Source organism: Eschrichtius robustus, chromosome 2 (genome assembly GCF_028021215.1).
Source record: "Eschrichtius robustus isolate mEscRob2 chromosome 2, mEscRob2.pri, whole genome shotgun sequence".
In the NCBI taxonomy this organism is placed as follows: domain Eukaryota; kingdom Metazoa; phylum Chordata; class Mammalia; order Artiodactyla; family Eschrichtiidae; genus Eschrichtius; species Eschrichtius robustus.
Window position 1 is genome coordinate 126,820,829 of NC_090825.1, and position 19,840 is coordinate 126,840,668.

Genomic DNA, 19,840 nt, shown 5'->3' on the forward strand with positions numbered 1-19,840 from the left:
TCAGCCCCACAGGGAGCGGTGGGGGAGGATGGCAGTGGGGCTCCAGCCCTGAGCAGATGGGGGCTCTGAGTCCAAGATCCTTCTGTAGCTTCTGACTTCTGTGTCCCCTCAGGCGAAATCAGCTGTGAAAACTTCTCAGACCAAGGTCTCCCCAAGGAAGGGCACCCCTATTACACCCGCATCTGCCAAGGCCCCACCAGTGCAAGTAAGCACACCAGCCCCCTGGAAAGCAGGAACGGTGACTTCGCCAACCCGCACATCATCTGCAGCGGTGGTCAGGGGCACCCAGAGGCCAGAGGAGGACTCTTCAAGCAGCGAGGAGCCGGAGAGTGAGGAGGAGACAGCTCCCGCCGCCTCAGTGGGACAGGTGAGGCGAAGTTTGTTTGGCTGGGGCAGGGCCAGCCCCCACGTGGTCCTTTGGCTCCTGTGACATGCCTCTTTTCCACGTCATTCCAGGTGAAGTCTGTAGGGAAAAGCCTCCCAGTGAAAGCTGCCTCGGCACCCACCAAGGAGCCCTCAGGGGCACGGACCACCCCGGGGCTCGCTGGGAAGGCAGGGCCTGCAGTGGCCCAGGTCAAAGCTGAGGTGCAGGAAGACTCAGAGAGCAGTGAGGAAGAGTCGGACAATGAGGAGGCGGCCTCAACTGCAGCACAGGTGAGACCTGGGGGGAGCCAACCTGCCCCACCCACACCATTGCCTGGGGTGGGGCTGAGGATGGGCTTACCTAGGCTGCTCTTGCCCCAGGTATGCAGAAGCCTGAGCAGCAGCCTCAGCTCAGCCTCATTCCACACTTTCCACTCGTCTCCTCTGCCCATCAGAGCTCCAGGGTCGAGCTCCAGGGTCTCCTTCATCACCTTTTGAGCTCCCACTGAGATTTCTTTTTACACAAGCTCTGTTAAGTACCCCATCTGCCAGGTGCCAACTTGTCTGGGGCTCCTTTGGCCCTGGCCCTTGGAGTTCCCAGCCTAGATGGGGGGACGTGGACATGTACAGATTATTTCAGCATGGTATGATAGTAGGGTTGAGATGGAGGGTGTGTGCCTAGGCTAGCAGGGCGTGGCAGGTGATGGTGTCTAGAGGTTTCTCAGGAGAGAAGACCTCTTGTAAGAAGTGGCATTTAAACTGTGGGCTGAAAGAGTTGACCAGGTGATGTGGAGTGTTCCGGGCAGAGAAACCAGCCTGCGCAAAAGCCAGGGGGTGGGAGAGTGCCTGGCTTTGTGAGTTTCCCCAAGCAGAACATTCTGGTGGAATCACTAGGGGAGACCATGTGAATGCCGAATGGTGGGAGGTTTGGAGCCAGGCTGCCTGGGTTCAAGTCCTAGCTCCATGTCCTAGCAAATGAAGTAATCCATTAGGGCCTCTGTTTATTTTTCTGTAAATTGGAAATCAACCTGCACAGAGTTGAGAATTTGATGAGATCTCAGCTGCCACACCCAGCAAAGGGCCTGCACACAGCAAGTTCTCATCCGTCTCCCTGAGGGAGCAGAATCAAGAGTTGCCTTCCAGCCTGGGAGAGCGGAGAGAGGTGAAGATATCTCACTCCCTGCATTCACCCACCCATCATTTATTATTTTTAATTGCCGCTCTTTTTTTCACTAACCACTTTCTTGTTTCCCTGTACCAAAGCACACATTTTTATGGATTTTTTTTTTTTTTTTGTCCTGATCTCACTATTATCTTGTGGGACCCAAGGTCCTATCATTCCTTTACTGAGATTTTAAACTATTCTTGGCCTTCACAGAGTCTCAGGTCAACAGTCTCCTATCCTGTTTTTCCAAGCTACAGACATATTCCAGACCAATGCCTTAAAAGTTTCAGTGTGCCAATCACTTAAATATCTGTCTTCCCATTTGAGCCTCCCACCTGAACTATGAGACGGTGTTCATTTACTTTGGTTTCTGGAAGAGGAAATTGGAGCGTAGAGGAGTTGTTTGGTGACTTGCTCCAGCCCCACCAGCGCCTGCTTCCAAAGCCTTTGCCTTTCCCACTTCCTTCTGCTATATCTTGGCCAAAACTTTTCCAGCCACAGAAATGGTCATACTTTGGGGCCTTATTTTCTCTCAGGTTGAAAAATAGAGCAGCCAGTCCCTCTCTGTAGGGGCGTAGCCTTATAGCCTGATGCTCTGTCAGAAGCTACTGCCTTTCCTAGCTTCAAGAGGTCTGAAGAGCTTCTGCTAAAACAAGCAGGGCTGATAGGAGTCTTGTTGGCCACCTTCTTTTGCTCGCCTTCATCTGAAGGATGAGGATAATAACTGCCTCTGTTGTGGTGTTATTATGAGGATTGAAATAATACTTGTATGGCCTCACCCACAAAATGCTGTTCTATTCTGCTTAGCATTGCTGGGGTCAGAAATGAGTCACAATCTCTGATCTGCTCAGAGACACCCAGCCAGCTCAAAGTAAACCATCCGTTGAGGGAATTGAGGTTCAAAACAAATTAACAGGACTTCCCTGGTGGCGCAGTGGTTGAGAAACTGCCTGCTAACGCAGGGGACACAGGTTCGAGTCCTGGTCCGGGAAGATCCCACATGCCACAGAGCAACTAAGCCCGTGCGCCACAACTACTGAGCTTGCGCTCTAGAGCCCATGAGCCACAACTACTGAGCCTGCGTGCCACAGCTACTGAAGCCTGTGCACCTAGAGCCCGTGCTCCAGAACAAGAGAAGCCACCGCAGTGAGAAGCCTGCGCACCGCAACAAAGAGTAGCCCCTGCCCGCCGCAACTAGAGAAAGCCCGCACGCGGCAACGAAAACCCAATGCAGCCAAAAAATAATAATTAATTAAAAAAAAAAATTAAAGTCAGAGAATCCGTTCTGGAAAACCAAATGTGCCAGAGACTCAGGAAGGAGATGATTCATGACTTAAATATCATAGAAAGACAGCCCTTGTGTGAGAAAGGCAGGAGAGAGATGTTCAGTCAGTGTTTGATGAATGACCAGATAAGTGGTGTGGTGCCTTCTGGGCCTGACCTTGTGATGTATGTTGATCTCATGTCCTGTGACATTGTTACACATGCTTACCAGTTCTAGTGGCTTTTGTAGATTCCTTAGGATTCTCTCTATATGGATCATGTCTGCAAATTAAGGGCAGTTTTACTTTTTTCTTTCTAATCCAGATGGCTTTTCTCTTTCTTGCCTTATTGCACTGGCTAGAACCTCCAGTAAAATGTTGAATAGTAGTGATGAGAGCAGACATCCTTGCCTAGTTTTTAATCTTACTGGTAAAGCATTGTCTTTCACTCTTAAGTGTGATGTTAGCTGTAGGTTTTTCATAGATGCCCTTGATCCGGTTGAGGAAGTTTCCTTCTATTTCTAATTTGTTGAGAGTTCTTATCATGAATTGGAGTTAGGTTTTTATCAAATACTTTTTCTCTATTGAAGTGATTTTTTTCCCTTTGTTCTGTTAATATGTGTTACATTAGTTGATTTTCAGGTATTAAATCAATGTTTCATTCTTGGGATAAATCCATCTTGGTCATAGTGTATATTCCTTTTTATTTGTTGCTGGATTTGGTTTGCAAATCACTTGTTAAGGATTTTTGTGTCTGTGTTCATAAAGAATATTGGTCTGTAGATATCATGTGATATCTTTGCTTGGCTTTGGTATTGAGTGATACTACCTCATAAAATTAGTTGGGTAGTATTTTCTGTTCTGTTTTCTAAGAGTTTGTGTTGGATTGGTATTATTTCTTTCTTAATAGAATTCATCAGTCAAGCCAACTGGGCCTGGGCTTTTTGCTTGTGTGTGTGTGCGGGGGGGATTTTTAGTTACTAAGTCAATTTCTCTAATTGATATTGGTATATTCAGATTTTATTATTCTTGAATCAGTTTATATTTTGTACCTGTTAATAATTCTGTGCACAGTTAATAATTTGTGCCTTTCTAGAAACTTGTCCGTTTTCATCTCAGTTGTCTAATTGGTTAACATAAATTTGTTCATAATATTCCCCTATAATCCTTTTAATATCTATAGGGTCTGTAGTGATGTCTTGCTTTCTTTCCTAATTTTTGGTAATTTGTGTCTTCTGTCCTATTCTTGGTAAGTTTAGCTAAAGACTTATCAATTTCATTCTTTTCAAAGAAACAACTTTTGGCTTCATTGATTTTTCTGTATCATTTTCCTGTTTTCTGTTTCATTAATTTCCACTGTGATCTTTATTATTTCTTTCCTTACTTTGAGTTTGATTTGCTCTTCTTTTTCTAGCCTCTTAAGGTAGAATCTTAGTTTTTTTTTTCTTTTCTTTTTTTAAATTTATTTATTTTGGCTGTGTTGGGTTTTCATTGCTGGGCACGGGCTTTCTGTAGTTGCGGTGAGCGAGGGCTACTCTTCATTGTGGTGTGTGGGCTTCTCATCGCGGTGGCTTCTCTTGTTGTGGAGCATGGGCTCTAGGCGTGCAGGCTTCAGTAGTTGTGGCACGTGGGCTCCAGTAGTTGTGGCTCGCGGGCTCTAGAGTGCAGGCTCAGTAGTTGTGGCGCACGGTCTTCGTTACTCCGTGGCATGTGGGATCTTCCCAGACCAGGGCTCGAACCCATGTCCCCTGCATTGGCAGGTGGATTCTTAACCACTGCGCCACCAGGGAAGTCCCTGGAATCTTAGATTTTTGATTTTAGCTCTTTCTTTCTAATGTAAACATTTAAAGCTATAAATTCCCTTCTGAGGACTGCATTAGCTTTGTCTCATGAATTTTGAAATGTTGTATTTTTTAATTTTTATTCTTTGTATTATTAAGAAGTGGCTTAACTTCCAAATATATGGAATTACACAGATTTCTTTTTGTTGTTGATTCCTGATTTAATCCTGTGTGGCTGGAGAATATATTTTGTATGATTTCAGTTCTTTTAAACTTTTAAGACTTGTTAGGTCAACTTAGACTTGGTTTCTTTTGTTTTGTTTCTGTAAGTCTATGTAAAAAACATTACTCCCCTCTGGATGACTTGAGTTCTGTGCTGCTAACCACCTTAGCCTTAGTCATACATAGTCCATGCTTTAAAGAATTTTCTTTCTTCAATTCATGACTGATAATTTCACTTGGTCCCATGTGAATGAGGGAAGCTGGGTTGTAGGGCATATCACTGTTCAGATGACATCTCTGAAGGAGACAGGGGCCTTGAGATGATGCCAAATTCCTCATCCGATTTCACATTAGCAAGGCTTGCTTTCACACTCTTATCAAGGATTTTGCTCTTTGTTGCTCTTATGTCTATAGTTCTGTTTATAGACCCTGACAAGCTTTTAGGGGATTCCTTGAATATCAGTTTAGGTTAGGTTAAGCTGAAGAAAACCTCAAACAACAGTGGTTTTCCTTTTTGTTCTGCCATCCTGAGTACTTGGCTCCCATCTCATAGACTAAGATGGCTGCTTGAGCTCCAGCTGTTACCTCAGCATTCCAGGCAGCAGAGAGGAAGAAGACACATTTCCTACGTGTGTAAGAAAGTCAAATGTATGCTTGACTTACATCCATTAGCCAGAAGTTAATCACATGGCCACCTAGCTAAAAGGGAGCCTGGAAAACACCTTTGCTCTGGGTAGTCTTATACTTAGCTAACAGTAAGAAAAGTTCTCACAGTAATAAGTTTGAGTGCTTATTGTGTGCCAGGCGCTGTGTTAAACACTGGGAATCTCCCATTTAATCCTCACCCTCCCTATGGGTAGGCCTCATTTATTCCCATTTTATAGAGGAGGAAACTGAGGCCCAGTGAGGTCAAATGATTTGCCCAGTTTCACACAGCTATTACTGGAGGAGCCAGAATCCGGACTCAGGCATCTGACTCCGGAATCGGCATTCTTGGCTACCTGCTCTATTGCATCTCACCCCCTTTCCGTAATTCCCTTTTCTCCTTCCAGGTGAAGACCTCAGTGAAAACCCCTCAGACCAAAGCCAACCCAGCTGCCACCAGAGTGGCTTCAGCCAAAGGGGCAGCATCAGCTCCTGGAAAAGGGGTTTCTGCAGCTGCTCAAGCCAAACTGGGGTCCCCAGCCAAGGCAAGTAGGACCAGTGCCAAAAGAGGTGCCGGGGTGGGATGGAGAGGAGGCCAAGCAGTGGCCCCAGCCTGGACAAGGGTCCTGCACAGGCGGGAGTGATCTCCCCACAGCCATGCCCTGGGTGGGGCTTCACTTAAGGGGAACTGCGCTTTCCTCTTCCTTCCCCAATACTGTTCCCTCCTCATGATTCAGGTAAAGCCACCAGCAAGAGCCCCCCAGAGCAGTGCCGTCTCGGGCAGGGGCCAGGTGTCTGTGCCGGCTGTGGGGAAGGCACTGGCTGCAGCAGCCCAGGCCCAGCTGGGGCCGGTCAGGGGCCCACAGGAGGACTCGGAGAGCAGTGAGGAGGAGTCGGACAGTGAGGGGGAGGCGCCCGCTCAGGTGAGGCCCGGGAGGGCAGAGAGCAGCCCTGTGCTTCCCCTCTGTGCCAGGAGCCGCCCACAGCACAGCTACACATGCCCCATGCATCTCCCGTCTCCCTTCCCTGACTCCGCTTCTCTCACTCCAGGCGAAGCCCTCAGGGAAGACCCCCCAGGTCAGAACTGCCTCAGCCTCCACCAAGGGGTCCCCCAGGAAAGGGGCGGCCCCAGCACCCCCTGCGAAGGCAGGACCCCCAGCCGCCCAGGCCGGGAAGCGGGAAGAGGACTCGGAGAGCAGCAGCGAGGAGGAGTCAGACAGTGACGGGGAGACGCCGGCAGCTGTGCCCCCAGCCCAGGTGAGGCCTCATGAGGAAGCAGCTACAGTGCCAGGCCTCTGAGCCACCGCCACCTACTCCTGCATCAGAACGTGGGTTCAGGGCCAGGTGAAGAAGGAATTAAGACCAGATTAAGGCTCTGACCCCAGGATCCTTTCCCCCAGCTGCTGTCCCCCATGTCTCCTTAGGTGAAACCTGCTGTAGAAACCCCCTAACCAAGGCCTCCCTGATGAAAGGTGTCCTATGCACTCCCATATCTACCAAGGCCTCCACAGCACGAGTGGGCACACCAGCCCCATGGAATGCTAGGCCAGCAACTCCCGCCAAGCCCCCAAAGATGTCACAGAGGGCCATGAGGAGGCTTGGACTGTGACGCAGGTACCATGAGGCCCTGGGAAGCTGGAGGAAGTCACATCCCTCACCTGGGCCTGGGGCCTCCTGTAGGCCTGTGTATCTCTCAAGGAGAGCTCTTCTAGCTTAACGTGAAGCCTGGGGAGTGGGGAGAGGGAAGGAATGAGCAACCGACTTTTATCTTGACCATTTTCCCTCTGTCTGCTTGCACAGAAGAAGTTCAGGGTGACAAACTCCAGGACTCGCAGGGCTCAGACATGTGATGGAAACGACGGGCTCAGGCCTAGTAGAGGTGATAGATGGCAACTGACATGGAGCCTTGGTGTCAGGAGAGACAGTAGGGAGTGGTGGCAACCAGTACAAACTGGAGAGCCCTTGTCTCATCTAGAAAAGCAGTCCCTGTCAGCTCCAGCCAGTTGTGGCCTGGTGGAGATGGACCCTTTGTGAGGCCAGATCTTCCATTTCTTTTTTTTTTATTATTTATTTATTAATTTATTTATTTATTCATTTATTTTTGGCTGCATTGGGTCTTCATTGCTGGGCGCACGCGGGCTTTCTCTAGTTGCGGAGAGCAGGGGCTACTCTTTGTTGGGGTGCGCGGGCTTCTCATTGTGGTGGCTTCTCGTTGCGAAGCACGGGCTCTAGACACGCAGGCTTCAGTAGTTGTGGCGCACAGGCTTAGTTGCTCCGCGGCATGTGGGATCTTCCCAGACCAGGGCTCGAACCCGTGTCCCCTGCATTGGCAGGCGGATTCTTAACCACTGCGCCACCAGGGAAGTCCCTTGAGCTTCCATTTCTTAAGGGAAGCTGGAAATCCCTGTTCCACGCTGAGCTCTAGCCCCTCCTAGATTTCTGTTTTCTTCATGAGTAAACAAGCACCAAGAAGTGTAAGTGCTCCTAGCACTAACCTCTCTGCCTTCAGTGCATCAGACCACTACTGAACACGCTGTCTTATTGATAGGGACAAAGGGATGAAAGATGTTGGCCCTGCCCTCAAGGAGCATATAGTCTGTAGGGCAAGACAAGGTGACCGGATTATTGGAGAATGTTCTGGTTGTGCTCTGATGGTGCTGGGAAAACAAGTGTCTGAGAGGCCAAACGAGAGGATTGAGCTGAGCTTGGAGGAAGACCTGGGGTTCCCTAGACACAAAAGTAGAGACAGACCCTCCAGGTTGGGGAGGGGAGTGTGGAAAGGGAGGGGGGTTGTAAAGTCAGGTGGGTTCAGCAAAGGCCAGCTGTCCTGTAGGCAATAGTCACTTCTAGTTGCTTGTTACCAGTAACATTTATGGGGGCCTAAATGCCAGACTAAGACACAAGGGTCCCAGCCATGTTTTGGACTGTGGTGCTTTTTGTAAAGTTTCTTTTGTTTGTTTTTTATTTTTATTTTTTTTGGCTGCATTGGGTCTTCATTGCTACACTTGGGCTTTCTCTAGTTGCGACAAGCGGGGGCCACTCCTCACCGCGGTGTGTGGGCTCCTTATTGTGGTGGCCTCTCCCATTGCGGAGCACAGGCTCTAGGTGCGTGGGCCTCAGCAGTTGTGGCTCGTGGGCTCCAGAGCACAGCTCAGTAGTTGTGGCGCACAGGCCTAGCTGCTCCACGGCATGTCAGATCCTCCTGGACGAGGGCTCGAACCCATGTCCCCTGCATTGACAGGCAGATTCCCAACCACTGCGCCACCAGGGAAGTCCCTGTAAAGTTTTAAACAGGTTATTATATCAGTCGGGACATCCTAATCTGCAGGAGAAAACAAGAGCTACTTCACAAGCGCTTAGATGCTAAGGGGATTGGTTATCTCAGTGCACGATGTTTCAGGTTAAGGTGTCTGTAAAGGTCGTTCCTTCAGCTCAGCATCATCTGTCCTTCAGCTCAACATCATCAGTGACTCAGTGCCCTGCCCGCCCCCTGCCACCCCCCAAAAAAGTCACTCACTGATGAGAGGCCTGCAGTTCCTGTGATTGGCTAGGAGAAGTAGCCACCCTCTCCAAAGTCTGTGGTGGGGACCCCCAGAACAGAGTCAGGGTTCTGTGAACAAGGAAGCCATGGGGGCGTGGCTGTTGCAGTGTGCATTGTAGTTGATTCATTTTAAAAATTGGGAAATACACAAATCAGGATCTTCTAGCTTTTCTTAAGAAATTGAGGCTCAGGCAACATGAGTCCTGCTTTTCTGAGTGGTGAAAGTGGGGCCTTCGCACCAGTAGGGAGGCCCAGAGCTGCCCTCTGCACCTACCTGGGCTCCCCTGAGCTGGTCACCGCCAGCACCTTGCTGATTAGTCACTGCTCTCTGAGTCGTCCTCTGGCTCCTGACGGCTCTTCCCAGCCAGCCCGCCCCCCTCATTTATGCCTGGTCCGGCAGGAGGGGATAACAGCCGCTCGGAACACTCAGCCAACTCCTGCTTTTAGCTGGAGGTGTGACAGCCAGATGTGAGCTGTGCTGGGGCCACTGGCCCCACCCCTGCCACCTTGTCCCGGGCCACTGTCACCTCTTATTCCAATGCCCGGCCAACAGCACGCCAGCCCTCAGGTTTTAGTGATGTCTGACTCACACATCCCTTTCACGTTCAGAGTCAGCTCTGTAGGAAGGATAGACAGAGTGGAGACCTGTGTTCCCAGTGGCTGTGAGGCATGCCGGGCCAGCAGCTGTGCCCCCTGTGTGTATATAGGGGGGTCATGCTATCTTCCCCGGAGACTGAGGGTCGTTGCTCGCTGGCCGTGGTTTCCCCACCCCAGCCTCTCAGTGGTGCTGCCCCTCGGCTAACAAATGCCCCCTCACCCACCATATGCTTGTCCCGTCAGAAGGAGGGTAACTCCAAAACTGCCAGAAGCAAGACCCTGGCCCCAGCGCCCCCGGAGAAGAAGGCAGAGGGGTCCTCAGCCAGCAGTGATGAGCTGCCAGCGAGACAGGTCGTCCAGGCCTTGTCTCTGAGGACACTCAGGCTCAGAGCTGGGTGGTGGGCCCGGGCGCGGGAGCAGATCTGTCCCACTTAAATAGCACTTCCCAGTTTCCTGAGCTCTCTCCTCTGTTTTAACACCTTCATCCTCACAATAACCCCGGTAGGCAGGCAGCAGAGCCAGACGGTGTAGGGTCAGAGCCGGCTCCCCCGCCCTCCAGCTCCAGGGCCCGGGCTCGCCTGAACCATGCTGAGGCCCGGCTGTTTCAGCTGTGAACGGACAGGGTGGCAGTCCTGCTTCCCCGCTCTGCATGCTGGCGCAGGTACACAGCGTGCCGCCCGACAGGGAGGGCCTGTAAACGCAGGAGGGCACGTGGTGGTGCATCAGGAGTCAAGGCCCAACAACTTGAAGTGATTTCCCCAGACTCCTATGACCCATAAGGAGCCAAGGAAGGGGCAGACGCTGATACCCCTGCTTCCTGTTGGGAACCAGGAGCCTTCTCTGCAGGGCCTGTCAGAACCCCACAGGCCTGGTCCCAGACCGCACTCATGCACCTGCAGCCCATCCTCACACGCTGTCAGCCGTCCTCCCCTGACTCTACCCCTGAGGACGGGACCAAGCCCACCTTGTCTGCCCAACTCCAGAGGCCCACTTTCACCTGGCAGGTGTCTGAGCTTCTGTGTGAACCCCAGGCCTTGCCTGCAGCTGGCACTGCCCTTTGTCCTCCTCTAGCCCCAAGTTCCTAGAAGCTTCTGCCAGGCCCTTCAGAGATGCTGGAGCCCGCAACCTCCAGAACAGTGGGTCTCCTTAACCAGCTCCCCTTAAGGACTTTCCTGGTGATCCAGTGGTTAAGACTCTGCGCTTCCAATGCAAGGGGCACAGGTTCCATCCCTGGTCGGGGAAGTTCGGCATGCCACGCGGTGCAGCCGAAAAAAAACCAGCTCCCCTTAGATATCGTACCACGTGCTAATCAGTCCATCGGTAGAGTCAGATGCCATTTGCACACCCCCAGTGCTGGGGTGCTCACTGCCTTTCTCTCCTTAATAGCCTAGATTAGAAAAATAACCATGAGCAACTCCGTCTACCACTGGTCACTTCCTGAGTGCCAAGGACTGTGCTAGGCCCCATACTTTCATTGTTCTGTTTAATCCCCACAACAGACCTATGAGGATAGGTGCTTCTTTTATTCCCATTTTGAGGAGGAAGGAATGAGGCCCAGAGAAGTTGGGTGAGCTGCCCTGGTGTCACAGGGCTGTAGCAAGGGGACAGACCCGGTGTTTGAACCCAGGCTGTCCGCTCCCTGGCACTACCCCGACACTCCCCTCTCCATGGCAGGAAGGAAGCAGGGCTTGGACACTGCCCTCTGGCTCTCTGTGGAGCGTTTTGGAGGCTGCCCCCTTCTCTGAGCAGGATCGAAACAGCTGGGAGGGAGGGGGCCGCTTCGCCCTTCTCTGCGGGGGTGGCCTAACACAATTAATATGAACATCATGCTTAAACTGAGCCATTTAATTGGTACGTTAGTCCTCAGTATTCTGGAGTCCCTATTAAAAAAGAGGAAAGAAAAAAGTCAGCACTTTGTGCGTTCCCCGGGAGGATTCAGGGAAGACGGCACAGCTCGGGGAAGCTGCAGCCTCCTCCTAACTGGGGGGTTTTTATCTCCTTAATCCCCAGCTCACTAATTATGATTATTATCGTTATTATGCGTTTATCAGGCACTTCTCTGTTGACGAGTTTCACTGTTTTTATTATTAGCCCGTCCATGCGGGAAAGGGATTGATCCCAGGGTGGTGGGCAGAGCCCCAGGCTGGGAGGCAGAGAGGGGATGTGGTCCATTCCCAGGCCCCCTCACCGTGCCTCAACCTCCCCCCATGCAGGGGATGGGGCCTGCCCCCTTGCTCTGATGGGCACCTCAGGGGGTGGTCCGTGGCTCAGCCCTGCTGTGCTGGCATTAACCCCAGGCCAGGGTCTGTGCTGGGGCCTGGGGTAAGTACCAAATTAAAAACACAAGGCCCTGCCTTCAGAGTTCCAGGTTGAGTCAGAAAGAAAGAAGAGTCCTGTAAGAAGCTAAATGAGGGTGTTAAATCAGAGGCTTAGCATGGTTGGTCCTGGAAGGAGTTCCTGTCTGGTGCCTGGAGGACTAGCTTCCAGCCCTGGCTCTGATACCAGCTTGCTGGTCACCCTGGGTAGGGCCACTTGCCCTCGCTGAGCTTCAGCCTTCTCAACCCCTGGGGTGAGATTCCCTGGGGGCTGGTGAACCATGGAGGCTTCAGGCCACATCCCTGGGAGTGGGATTTCTCATCTCCCTGGGGTGGAGTGGGCCCAGGATCTGCTAACCAGTCCCAGGCAGTTCTGGGAGAGGCTTTGGAGAAGTGCTGCCATCCAGAGCTCGGGTGCCTTCATGGCCTTGGGGTCAGCAGCCTGGGCCAATCCGCCCGACCCCTGCTCTGCCCCAGACTGGAACGAGGGCACTCTTGTGATGCGCTCAGCTGTGACTTCTAGAAGGCCCCCGGGTTTGGTCCTACAGACGTCAGACCCTGTAGTAGGAAAGGAGTGCCTACATTCCCTCTGGGCCCTCACTGCCCAGCACCTACACGGGGTATCCAGCCAGATGTTCGGGCTGCTTCCATTTCCAGTGCGTCTTTTCTGACGTACCCCAGAAAGAAGGCCCTTGTCACCCCTGTGTGTACTGGGCAGACCAGAGGCCCTCCGGTGAGTGAGCCCAGGCTGGGGTTACTAATAGCCCTTTCAACAGGTGGGAGAGTAAGGCCCACGAAGCTCAGGGGCTGGGCCACAAGGTGAGGTCGTGGCAGAGGTGGGATCAGAAGTGCATCCCACATACCCCTGGGCAGCACAGCCCTCCTTCTGAAGCCTCCTCCCCAGTCCAGGGCTCAGCCAGGGTCCCCCTCGTGCCCTGCCCCCCAAAGCCAGGCCCCCTGCCCAGCCCCCAGCCCGGGGGAGGGAGGGGTGCACGGCGTGGGCAGGTGGAACAGGGCGGAGGCTTCTGCTGCGGAGCTGCTTTTAACATCCCAGACGCTATTGTTTGCCTCAGTGGGCTTGCTGCCTCTCTTCGTCCCCGACAATCTGTTCCTCTGTCTTCTCACATATATATAGATCCCCCCTCCCTCAACTGTAAGCCTTCTCCCACTTTCCATCTTCTCTCTTTCATCACGTGGGAAGGAAGGCTCTGGAAGTGGTAGATCAGAGCAGCCATGGGGGAGGCCGTTTGGCAGGGGTAGGAAGGGCCCAAGCCCAGCAGAGCTTCCCCCCTTGGGTGGGCCCCTTTCTGCTTTCCTTCTTACTTTACCTCTCCCGCAGCACCCTGGGAGGAGGTGAAGTCAGGCTCGGGAGGTGGTCAGAGACCTGGGTCCCAGGCCGTGGCCGTGGCCGTGGGCAGCTCCCGCCTGCCGCTCTCCTCTCCCCGTGGGGGTGGGGCCAGAACCCAGACCAGACCTGACCTTTGGGGACTGGAAAGTAGGCTCCCCAGATGCCCTTCTGTGCAGTGGGCATATTCACTGGAGCTGTGGTTCCCAGGCGTCCGTAGAACACCAGGTGATGCTGCTTTCTTTCTCTTCGTTTCAGTGTCTCACTGGAAAATGCAAAGCATACCCACAGATAGAACAGTGTACAGAGCCCCCAAGTACCACCCCCAGCTTTGGTAGTTCTGAACTTGTGACCAAGCTCGTTTCATCCAAACCTTCAACTCACTTCCCCAACAACACTGAATCCCTCCTTTTTTTTTTTTTTTTTTTAAGCACAATCTCTAAAAAGTTGACCCACCTAGTAGGTGTCCCCATTCCCCAGTTGTCTCATGAATGACGTTTTCTATATCTGGCGTGGTCAAATAGGAGTCCATGGAAGAGCCACACACTGTACTGGGTCCCTTCGGCCTTACTCTGTTGATTTTCCCTGTGCAGTTTATTTGTTGAAGATACTGGGCCGATGTAGCTGGGTTGCTGCGTCCTGGCCGCCCCCTCAGGAGGCGGCATCAGACTCTTGGGCATGGGGGCAACTAGACTGTGAACCACTCCCCAGTGAATCATGTATTACAGCCAGGCTACTGAGGGGGGCGCTGCTCGGAGCGCCCCATGCGGCAGGCGTCTCTCTGAAGTCAGCCAGAGGAGGGAAGCTGAACTGCACATTCTGGCCCTGACTCTGCTTCCGTTGGGCCGTGTGACCTTGGGCAACTCTCCTCCCCTCTCTGGACTTGTGGCTTTCCCATCTGTATGGTGGAGCTAACGCCGCTGACCTCAGGGGTTTATGTGAGGGTCAGATGGGCTCCTGTGAGCTGTGAGGTGCTGTGTGGGGTCTCAGCGGGTGCGTGGGCTGGGAGTGAGCTGGGAGTGCCCTGGGCAGCTAGAATGGCCTCTGACTGTGCCCAGCCACCCCAAGCTCTCTGGACCCCTTGCCTTACAAAACCCTCCCCTACCCACCTTCCCCTTCCTCTTCCCCTGGCCAAGCCTTTAATCACTGGGGGGGTGTGTTTTGTTTTTGTTTTTCAAGGTGATTAAAACCCCTCTGATTTTTGTCGACCCTAATCGTAGTCCAGCTGGCCCAGCTGCTACCCCCGCCCAAGCCCAAGCTACAAGCACCCCGAGGAAGGCCCAGGCCTCAGAGAGCACACCCAGGAGCTCCTCTGAGAGTGAGGATGAGGACGTGATCCCCGCTACGCAGTGCTTGACTCCTGGTGAGCACAGGCCCACTGTGCAGGGCTGACTCCCCTGCTGCAACTGCCAGACACACGCACACATACCCGCGTGCACACACACACACCCTCTGTGCTGGCTCCAAAGGGTAGAACCCAGACCAGAGGCTAGAAGCTGCAGGGACCAGGTTTGTAGTATAAGGAAGAGCTTTGTAACAACTGACTGACTGAACATGGAGAGGGCTGTGAGGTAGTGAGCCTTCCGTTCCTGGTGGCATGTAAAGGGGGGGTAGGTAATCCCTAAACAGAGACATGTAGGGAAAGATTCCTGGAGACAGGACCAGATCTGGAATTTCTTTGACTTTTGACAATCTGTGATTCTAACAGTGATAGCAAGAAAATGGTTAATTACTATTATTATTACTAGAACACTTTTTAATGAAGATATTAATACCTGATCTTGGTAGGCTAATTAAGAAATGCAGATTAGCACAAAAGAAAAAACCTCACTTGGAATCCCACTGTCCAGAATAATTACTGTTAACATTTTACAACTATTAACTTTACAAAAACCTAAGATAATGCCATGTGTTTTTAGTGAGACCACACTGTACATACGCTCAGTAATCTTTATTTGGTATGTTGTGACGTTACATATTTACAGCGTGATGCCTGCTGGCTACAGAGTGGTCACTGGGGTGAGATCCCGCAGTTCGCTTAGCCAGCGCCGCGTTGGAGGAAGCTGAGGGTTTTGTTTGGGGTGTTTGGCTGTCATGAACAGTGCTGCAGTGGACGTGTGTAATCGAGCCTCTGCACATGACCAAGGCTGTCCTCAGGAGAGACTGTTTTACATGCGTGGAGAGTCACGTTTGGCTCCAGTGCTCTGCCTGTTGCTCAGGAGGAGCGGCCTGGCCAGCGGCGGGGGCTGAAGGTGGGGAGGGGCCGAGGAGGAGGCCTGGGGTGACAGCCACAGCAGTTGTGTCATCTCCCTGTGATGTGGAGACAGTGGCAGATCCTACCTGGAAGGCTCGGGAGGGGATTTAACGGGCTTCTACCACACAGGCCCCGGGCACCGCGCCAGGTCCCCAGGATGGGCTGAGAGATTGAGTGTTGCTTCTCTGGGGAGGCCACAGGCTCCTGTGCCCTGACACAGCCCCTCCCGCTCCATCTCAGCCATTAGGACCAGCGTGGCGACTGTGCCCACGGCCCACCCCAGGGCAGCCCTCAGAGCCAGCATGGTGGGGGCCGGCAGCAGTGAGGACACCAGTCGGGCGTCTGAAGGCAAGAAACAGGAGACGCCAACCACTCAGGTACCTGACGGGCCGGGGGGCGCTGTCCGGCTAGCAGGGCTGAGGGGCTCCCTCCTCTGCCCCCACTTCCCCACAGGGCTTCTGGGTGGCACCGCAGTTGCTCTCACCCACGCCCTCGAAGCCACAGCCTTTCCTGGCCTGGCCGTAGCCCTGATCCACGCTCCCAAATTAGCCTTGCGTGATCTGGCACGTGGCGCCCAGGAAGAGCCAGCCCTGCTCCTTGAGTCCCTCAGCAGCTTTTTTAGCAATGTCAGGCCTTTGGTTTGTTTTTTCTCTCCCGGTTTGAACAAAAGTTTGCCGTTGTCAGTGTTTGTCATAGTGACCATGAGTGTTCTTCCCAGCCTTCACGGTTTTCAGTGCATTTTTATTTATTTGGTCCTTGCTGAAACTTAAAAACTGGGCAGGGGAGAGTTAATGGCTTATCATTCAAATGATGAAACTGAGCACCACGCCCTCAGCAAGAGGGTCGAGACGTGTCCAGGATCAGGCAGGGTCAGAATCGGGGCTCCTGCCTCCCAATCCATTGCTCTCAGGACTGTAGGGTTTGCTTCCCTGACCCCTTGTACCCGCCCCTTTTTTCTGAGAAGGCAGGAGGAGGGAGAGCTGGGGAGGCAGCAGCAGGACTTGGGCACCTCCACTCAGAGGGGCTCATCACGAGCTACAGCTCAAAAAGAGCTTCCTGGGAGCATGGGTGCTGAGTGGGTGGCTGGTTTGTGGTCACGGCACCCAGCAACCTGCATCCATTTGGCCGTTCAGCCAGCAGATGGTGCTGAGCATCTGTCCATGTGGGACACTGAGGATACAACAGGAAGAAGACAAGGAGCGCCCCTGCCCTCGTGGCGTTCCCACGGCAGGGGTCAGCCACTAAACAAGGAGACCAAAAGTTAAAGTACTCACCAACTAGGGAACAGGGGGATGACGTGCTTTAGAAAGGACGGGCCGGGGTGGCCTCCCAGAGGAGGCAGCACTGAGGCCGGAGAAGCAGCCAGGCCTGGGCGAGCTGGGGAGCCCTCCAAGCAGGGAGTCCCGGGTGCAGGGACCTCTGGGGAAGCACTTGGGCGTTCGAGAGCTGGAAGAAGCTGGGGTGGAGGGGCCAGGCCTGACAACCCATGGTGAGGGCCGCGGGGGGCCTGGAGGTTTCTGCGAGGGATCACACCCAGGTCTCGTTCCGTTCTCTCTCCTTGGCTGCTGCCGTGTGTGGGAAGCAGGAGTGGCACCAGGGAGACCATTAAGGAGGCTGTTGCAGCCACGAGGCTAGAGGCTCAGGCTGAGTGGTGGGGCCTCCGGTGGAGCCTGAGCTGCTTCCCTCCCCTGGGCTGGGAGCTGTCTTTGGACCTCTGAGAACGCTATGATTAGCTCATAACCTGAAGCCTGACACCATTTTCTGCCCAGATGGTGGCGTTGCCCCTTTGCCCCTCAGTCCTCCACTCCAGCCCCAGGTTCCTCTTGCAGCTACAGGTCCCCTTCCACCCCAGCCAGACAGGATCTGACCAGGCTGTGGCATGATGGCATCCCAGGAACCCGGGAGTCTCAGGGCTGCCTTTGGCTGTCCACAGGTGACAAAGAGGAACCCAGCTCACCTCCCGCTGACCCAGGCTGCCCTGAAGGTCCTTGCCCAGAAAGCCAGTGAGGCCCAGCCTCCTGCTGCCAGGACCCTGTCTTCAAGTGGGGTGAGCTGGGGAGCCGGGGGCCAGGCCCCACTCTGGAGGGGACAGTCATCACAGACCGCAGAGGGTAGAAGGCAGGGCCCAGGCAGGGGCCTGAGTCCCAGCACCAGCACTTACCAGCACTGGCCTTAGCACACGCACTTACCTCCCGGGCTTCTGCTGCCCATCTTAGAGAGTTGTGGGAGGATTAAATGAGGCCTGTGTGCGAAGCAGCTAACACGGTGCCTGGTCCTTAACTGAGGTGTTCAGTAAGCGCCAGATCTTATTTCCCCTAATTTTTCCTTTCACCCTTTCTCCTCTCACCAAATTAGACCGACAGTGCTCTGGGAACACTGCCCATGACGAGTCCCCAGAGCACCCCCGCGCAGGCCAGAGGGGCCAACAAGCTCAGAAAGCCTGAGGTTCCTGCAACCCAGCGGGCCATAGCCACTCCCTCGGGACGCCCCAAGGCCAAGGCCTCTGGGACCTCAGGTGACAGCAAGGACAGCAGTGGCAGCTCTTCAGGGAGTGAAGAAGATGCTGAGGTGCCCCAGGTGGCCCCATTGACCCACAGGCCAGGTGAGGGTCCTGGGAGGGAAAGGCTGGGGGACCTGGTGGAGCCCTCGGCTCAGGCCTCTGCTTTGCACCTCCACTTGTTCTGCGACTTTGGCCTAGCCATCCCACACAGGGTCTCAGTTTACCCAGCTGCACAACCCCGTAACAGAGTTGGTCCACATGATGTTAGAGGTCTTCCTACTCGGCTGTTTGGCCACTCCCAGCTTTCTGGTATCAACCTCCCCTAACTGAGCCCCCAAAATCCCAGGGTCATGGCTCCCTTGGGAAGTAGAAGGTTTTGGCATTCAGGTGTCTCACTTGGAATGCTGTGAAGAGCAGTAGACCTTGGAAGGGAGCAGTGGGAGCAGACGAAGCCGTGGGCGGAGGGTGAGGCACGCACACAGGGACCAGGCCGCCCTGGGGCCCTCCTGAGGGCTCTGGCCTGTCTAGCTGGCAAAGGGTACCTGGGACTCCCAGTAGGATACCTGTGCTTCTCCAGTAGGCCCCGCCCCCTCCAGGAGGGAGACCTTGGTGGAAGAGACCACAGCAGAGTCCAGCGATGATGAGGTGGTGGCACCTTCCCAGGTAACCGCGAGGGAAGGGGCTGGCAACCTTGGGGGCCTTGGGGCAGGAGCCCCAGGCCCGGCTCTTGCCCACCTATGCAGTCGTAGGCCGAGGCCACCCCCTGGCTCATGGGTCTGGGCTCTTCCTCTTCCCAGGGGCCCTGGGCAGGGTCCTTTCCGTGTGGAGCCAGGCTGGCTCCTGCCCCGAGGCCCCTTTTCAGCATAAAGTCGTGAGTAGCGGACTCTTGGGGTCTATAGACAGGGCTTACCTTGATTTAGGTGATCCCCATATAAAAACGTTCTTTAACAGATGGGATTTCTTTTAAGGTTATCATCTGTACGTGGCAAATGCTAGTGCTTTTCCATTTGCGTTAGTAATAAGAAGTTTCCTTTTTAAATGTGCCTGTTAAAACTATATATTAATTAAAATAGTGCAGGAGGTACGCACAGAGGGCTGATGTGCCCACCGCCCAGTAGGGCTGGCCCAACCCTCGGGGTCCCTGTGCTGGTGTCCTCATAGCAGGCCATGCACTGCTGGGCCTCTTCACACTGGGCTTCTTCAGTCTCTCCTCTCAGGTTATGTGACCCCTGGGCTGACTCCAGCCAGTTCCCAGGCTTCAAAGGCCACTCCCAAGCCAGACCCCAACCCCTCGGTTTCCTCTACTCCGGCCACCAGAGATGCCCCGGACGGCAAGCAGGAAGTGGAGCCCCAACAAGCAGCAGGCACCATGTCCCCTAAAACAGGTGAGTCAAGGGCTGCAGGAAGGACACAGCAGGATGTGGAAGGACAAGGCAGGGGCCCCTTTCCCTCCCTCAGGAGCCGTCCCACCAACATGGTCCTGTCTGCCAACAGGGCCTCCCCAAGTGAGGCCTGGTACCCCTGCATCAGGCCTGGAGGTGCTCATCAAAGGGCAGGGGCCTGCGCCCGGGAGGCTGGCTGCTGTGGTCTAGGGCAGCCTGGAGGTTGGGTTATCCAGCCCTGTGGGATGCTGGTGCACATGGTAGGGTGACCCCTGCCTTAGAGGAAGTGCACCTTGACTTTCAGGGCAGGCCTTGGCTCTCTCTAGCTGTCCGTGTTGACTTTTCTTCCTAACAAGTAGGCTCATGGTGCGGGACGTCAGGACTCAGGGTTGCTCAGACAGAAGGTGGGGCCACGTTTGGAGAAGTCTTCAGCACATGGCGAAGCCCCCAGGCTATGGACTGACGTTC

At 53.8% G+C, this 19,840-nt stretch overlaps 1 protein-coding gene across 8 annotated transcripts in view; it reads left to right on the top strand.

The window, feature by feature from the left end:
• The window catches only part of TCOF1 (treacle ribosome biogenesis factor 1), a 38,504-nt gene that overhangs the window by 13,904 nt on the left and 4,760 nt on the right, over positions 1-19,840 (top strand). For 2 of the 8 annotated variants that reach the window (XM_068536198.1, XM_068536199.1), the window contains exons 12-22: positions 113-367; positions 457-654; positions 5,846-5,983; positions 6,176-6,361; positions 6,489-6,695; positions 14,416-14,599; positions 15,731-15,867; positions 17,424-17,537; positions 17,846-18,092; positions 18,568-18,653; positions 19,195-19,375. In XM_068536198.1, coding sequence (XP_068392299.1) covers positions 113-367; positions 457-654; positions 5,846-5,983; positions 6,176-6,361; positions 6,489-6,695; positions 14,416-14,599; positions 15,731-15,867; positions 17,424-17,537; positions 17,846-18,092; positions 18,568-18,653; positions 19,195-19,375 — 1,933 coding nt within the window. Of the gene's footprint in view, positions 1-112; positions 368-456; positions 655-5,845; positions 5,984-6,175; positions 6,362-6,488; positions 6,696-14,415; positions 14,600-15,730; positions 15,868-17,423; positions 17,538-17,845; positions 18,093-18,567; positions 18,654-19,194; positions 19,376-19,840 lie in introns of those variants that run through there. The other 6 variants (XM_068536200.1, XM_068536201.1, XM_068536202.1 and 3 more) reach the window with 6 other exon arrangements.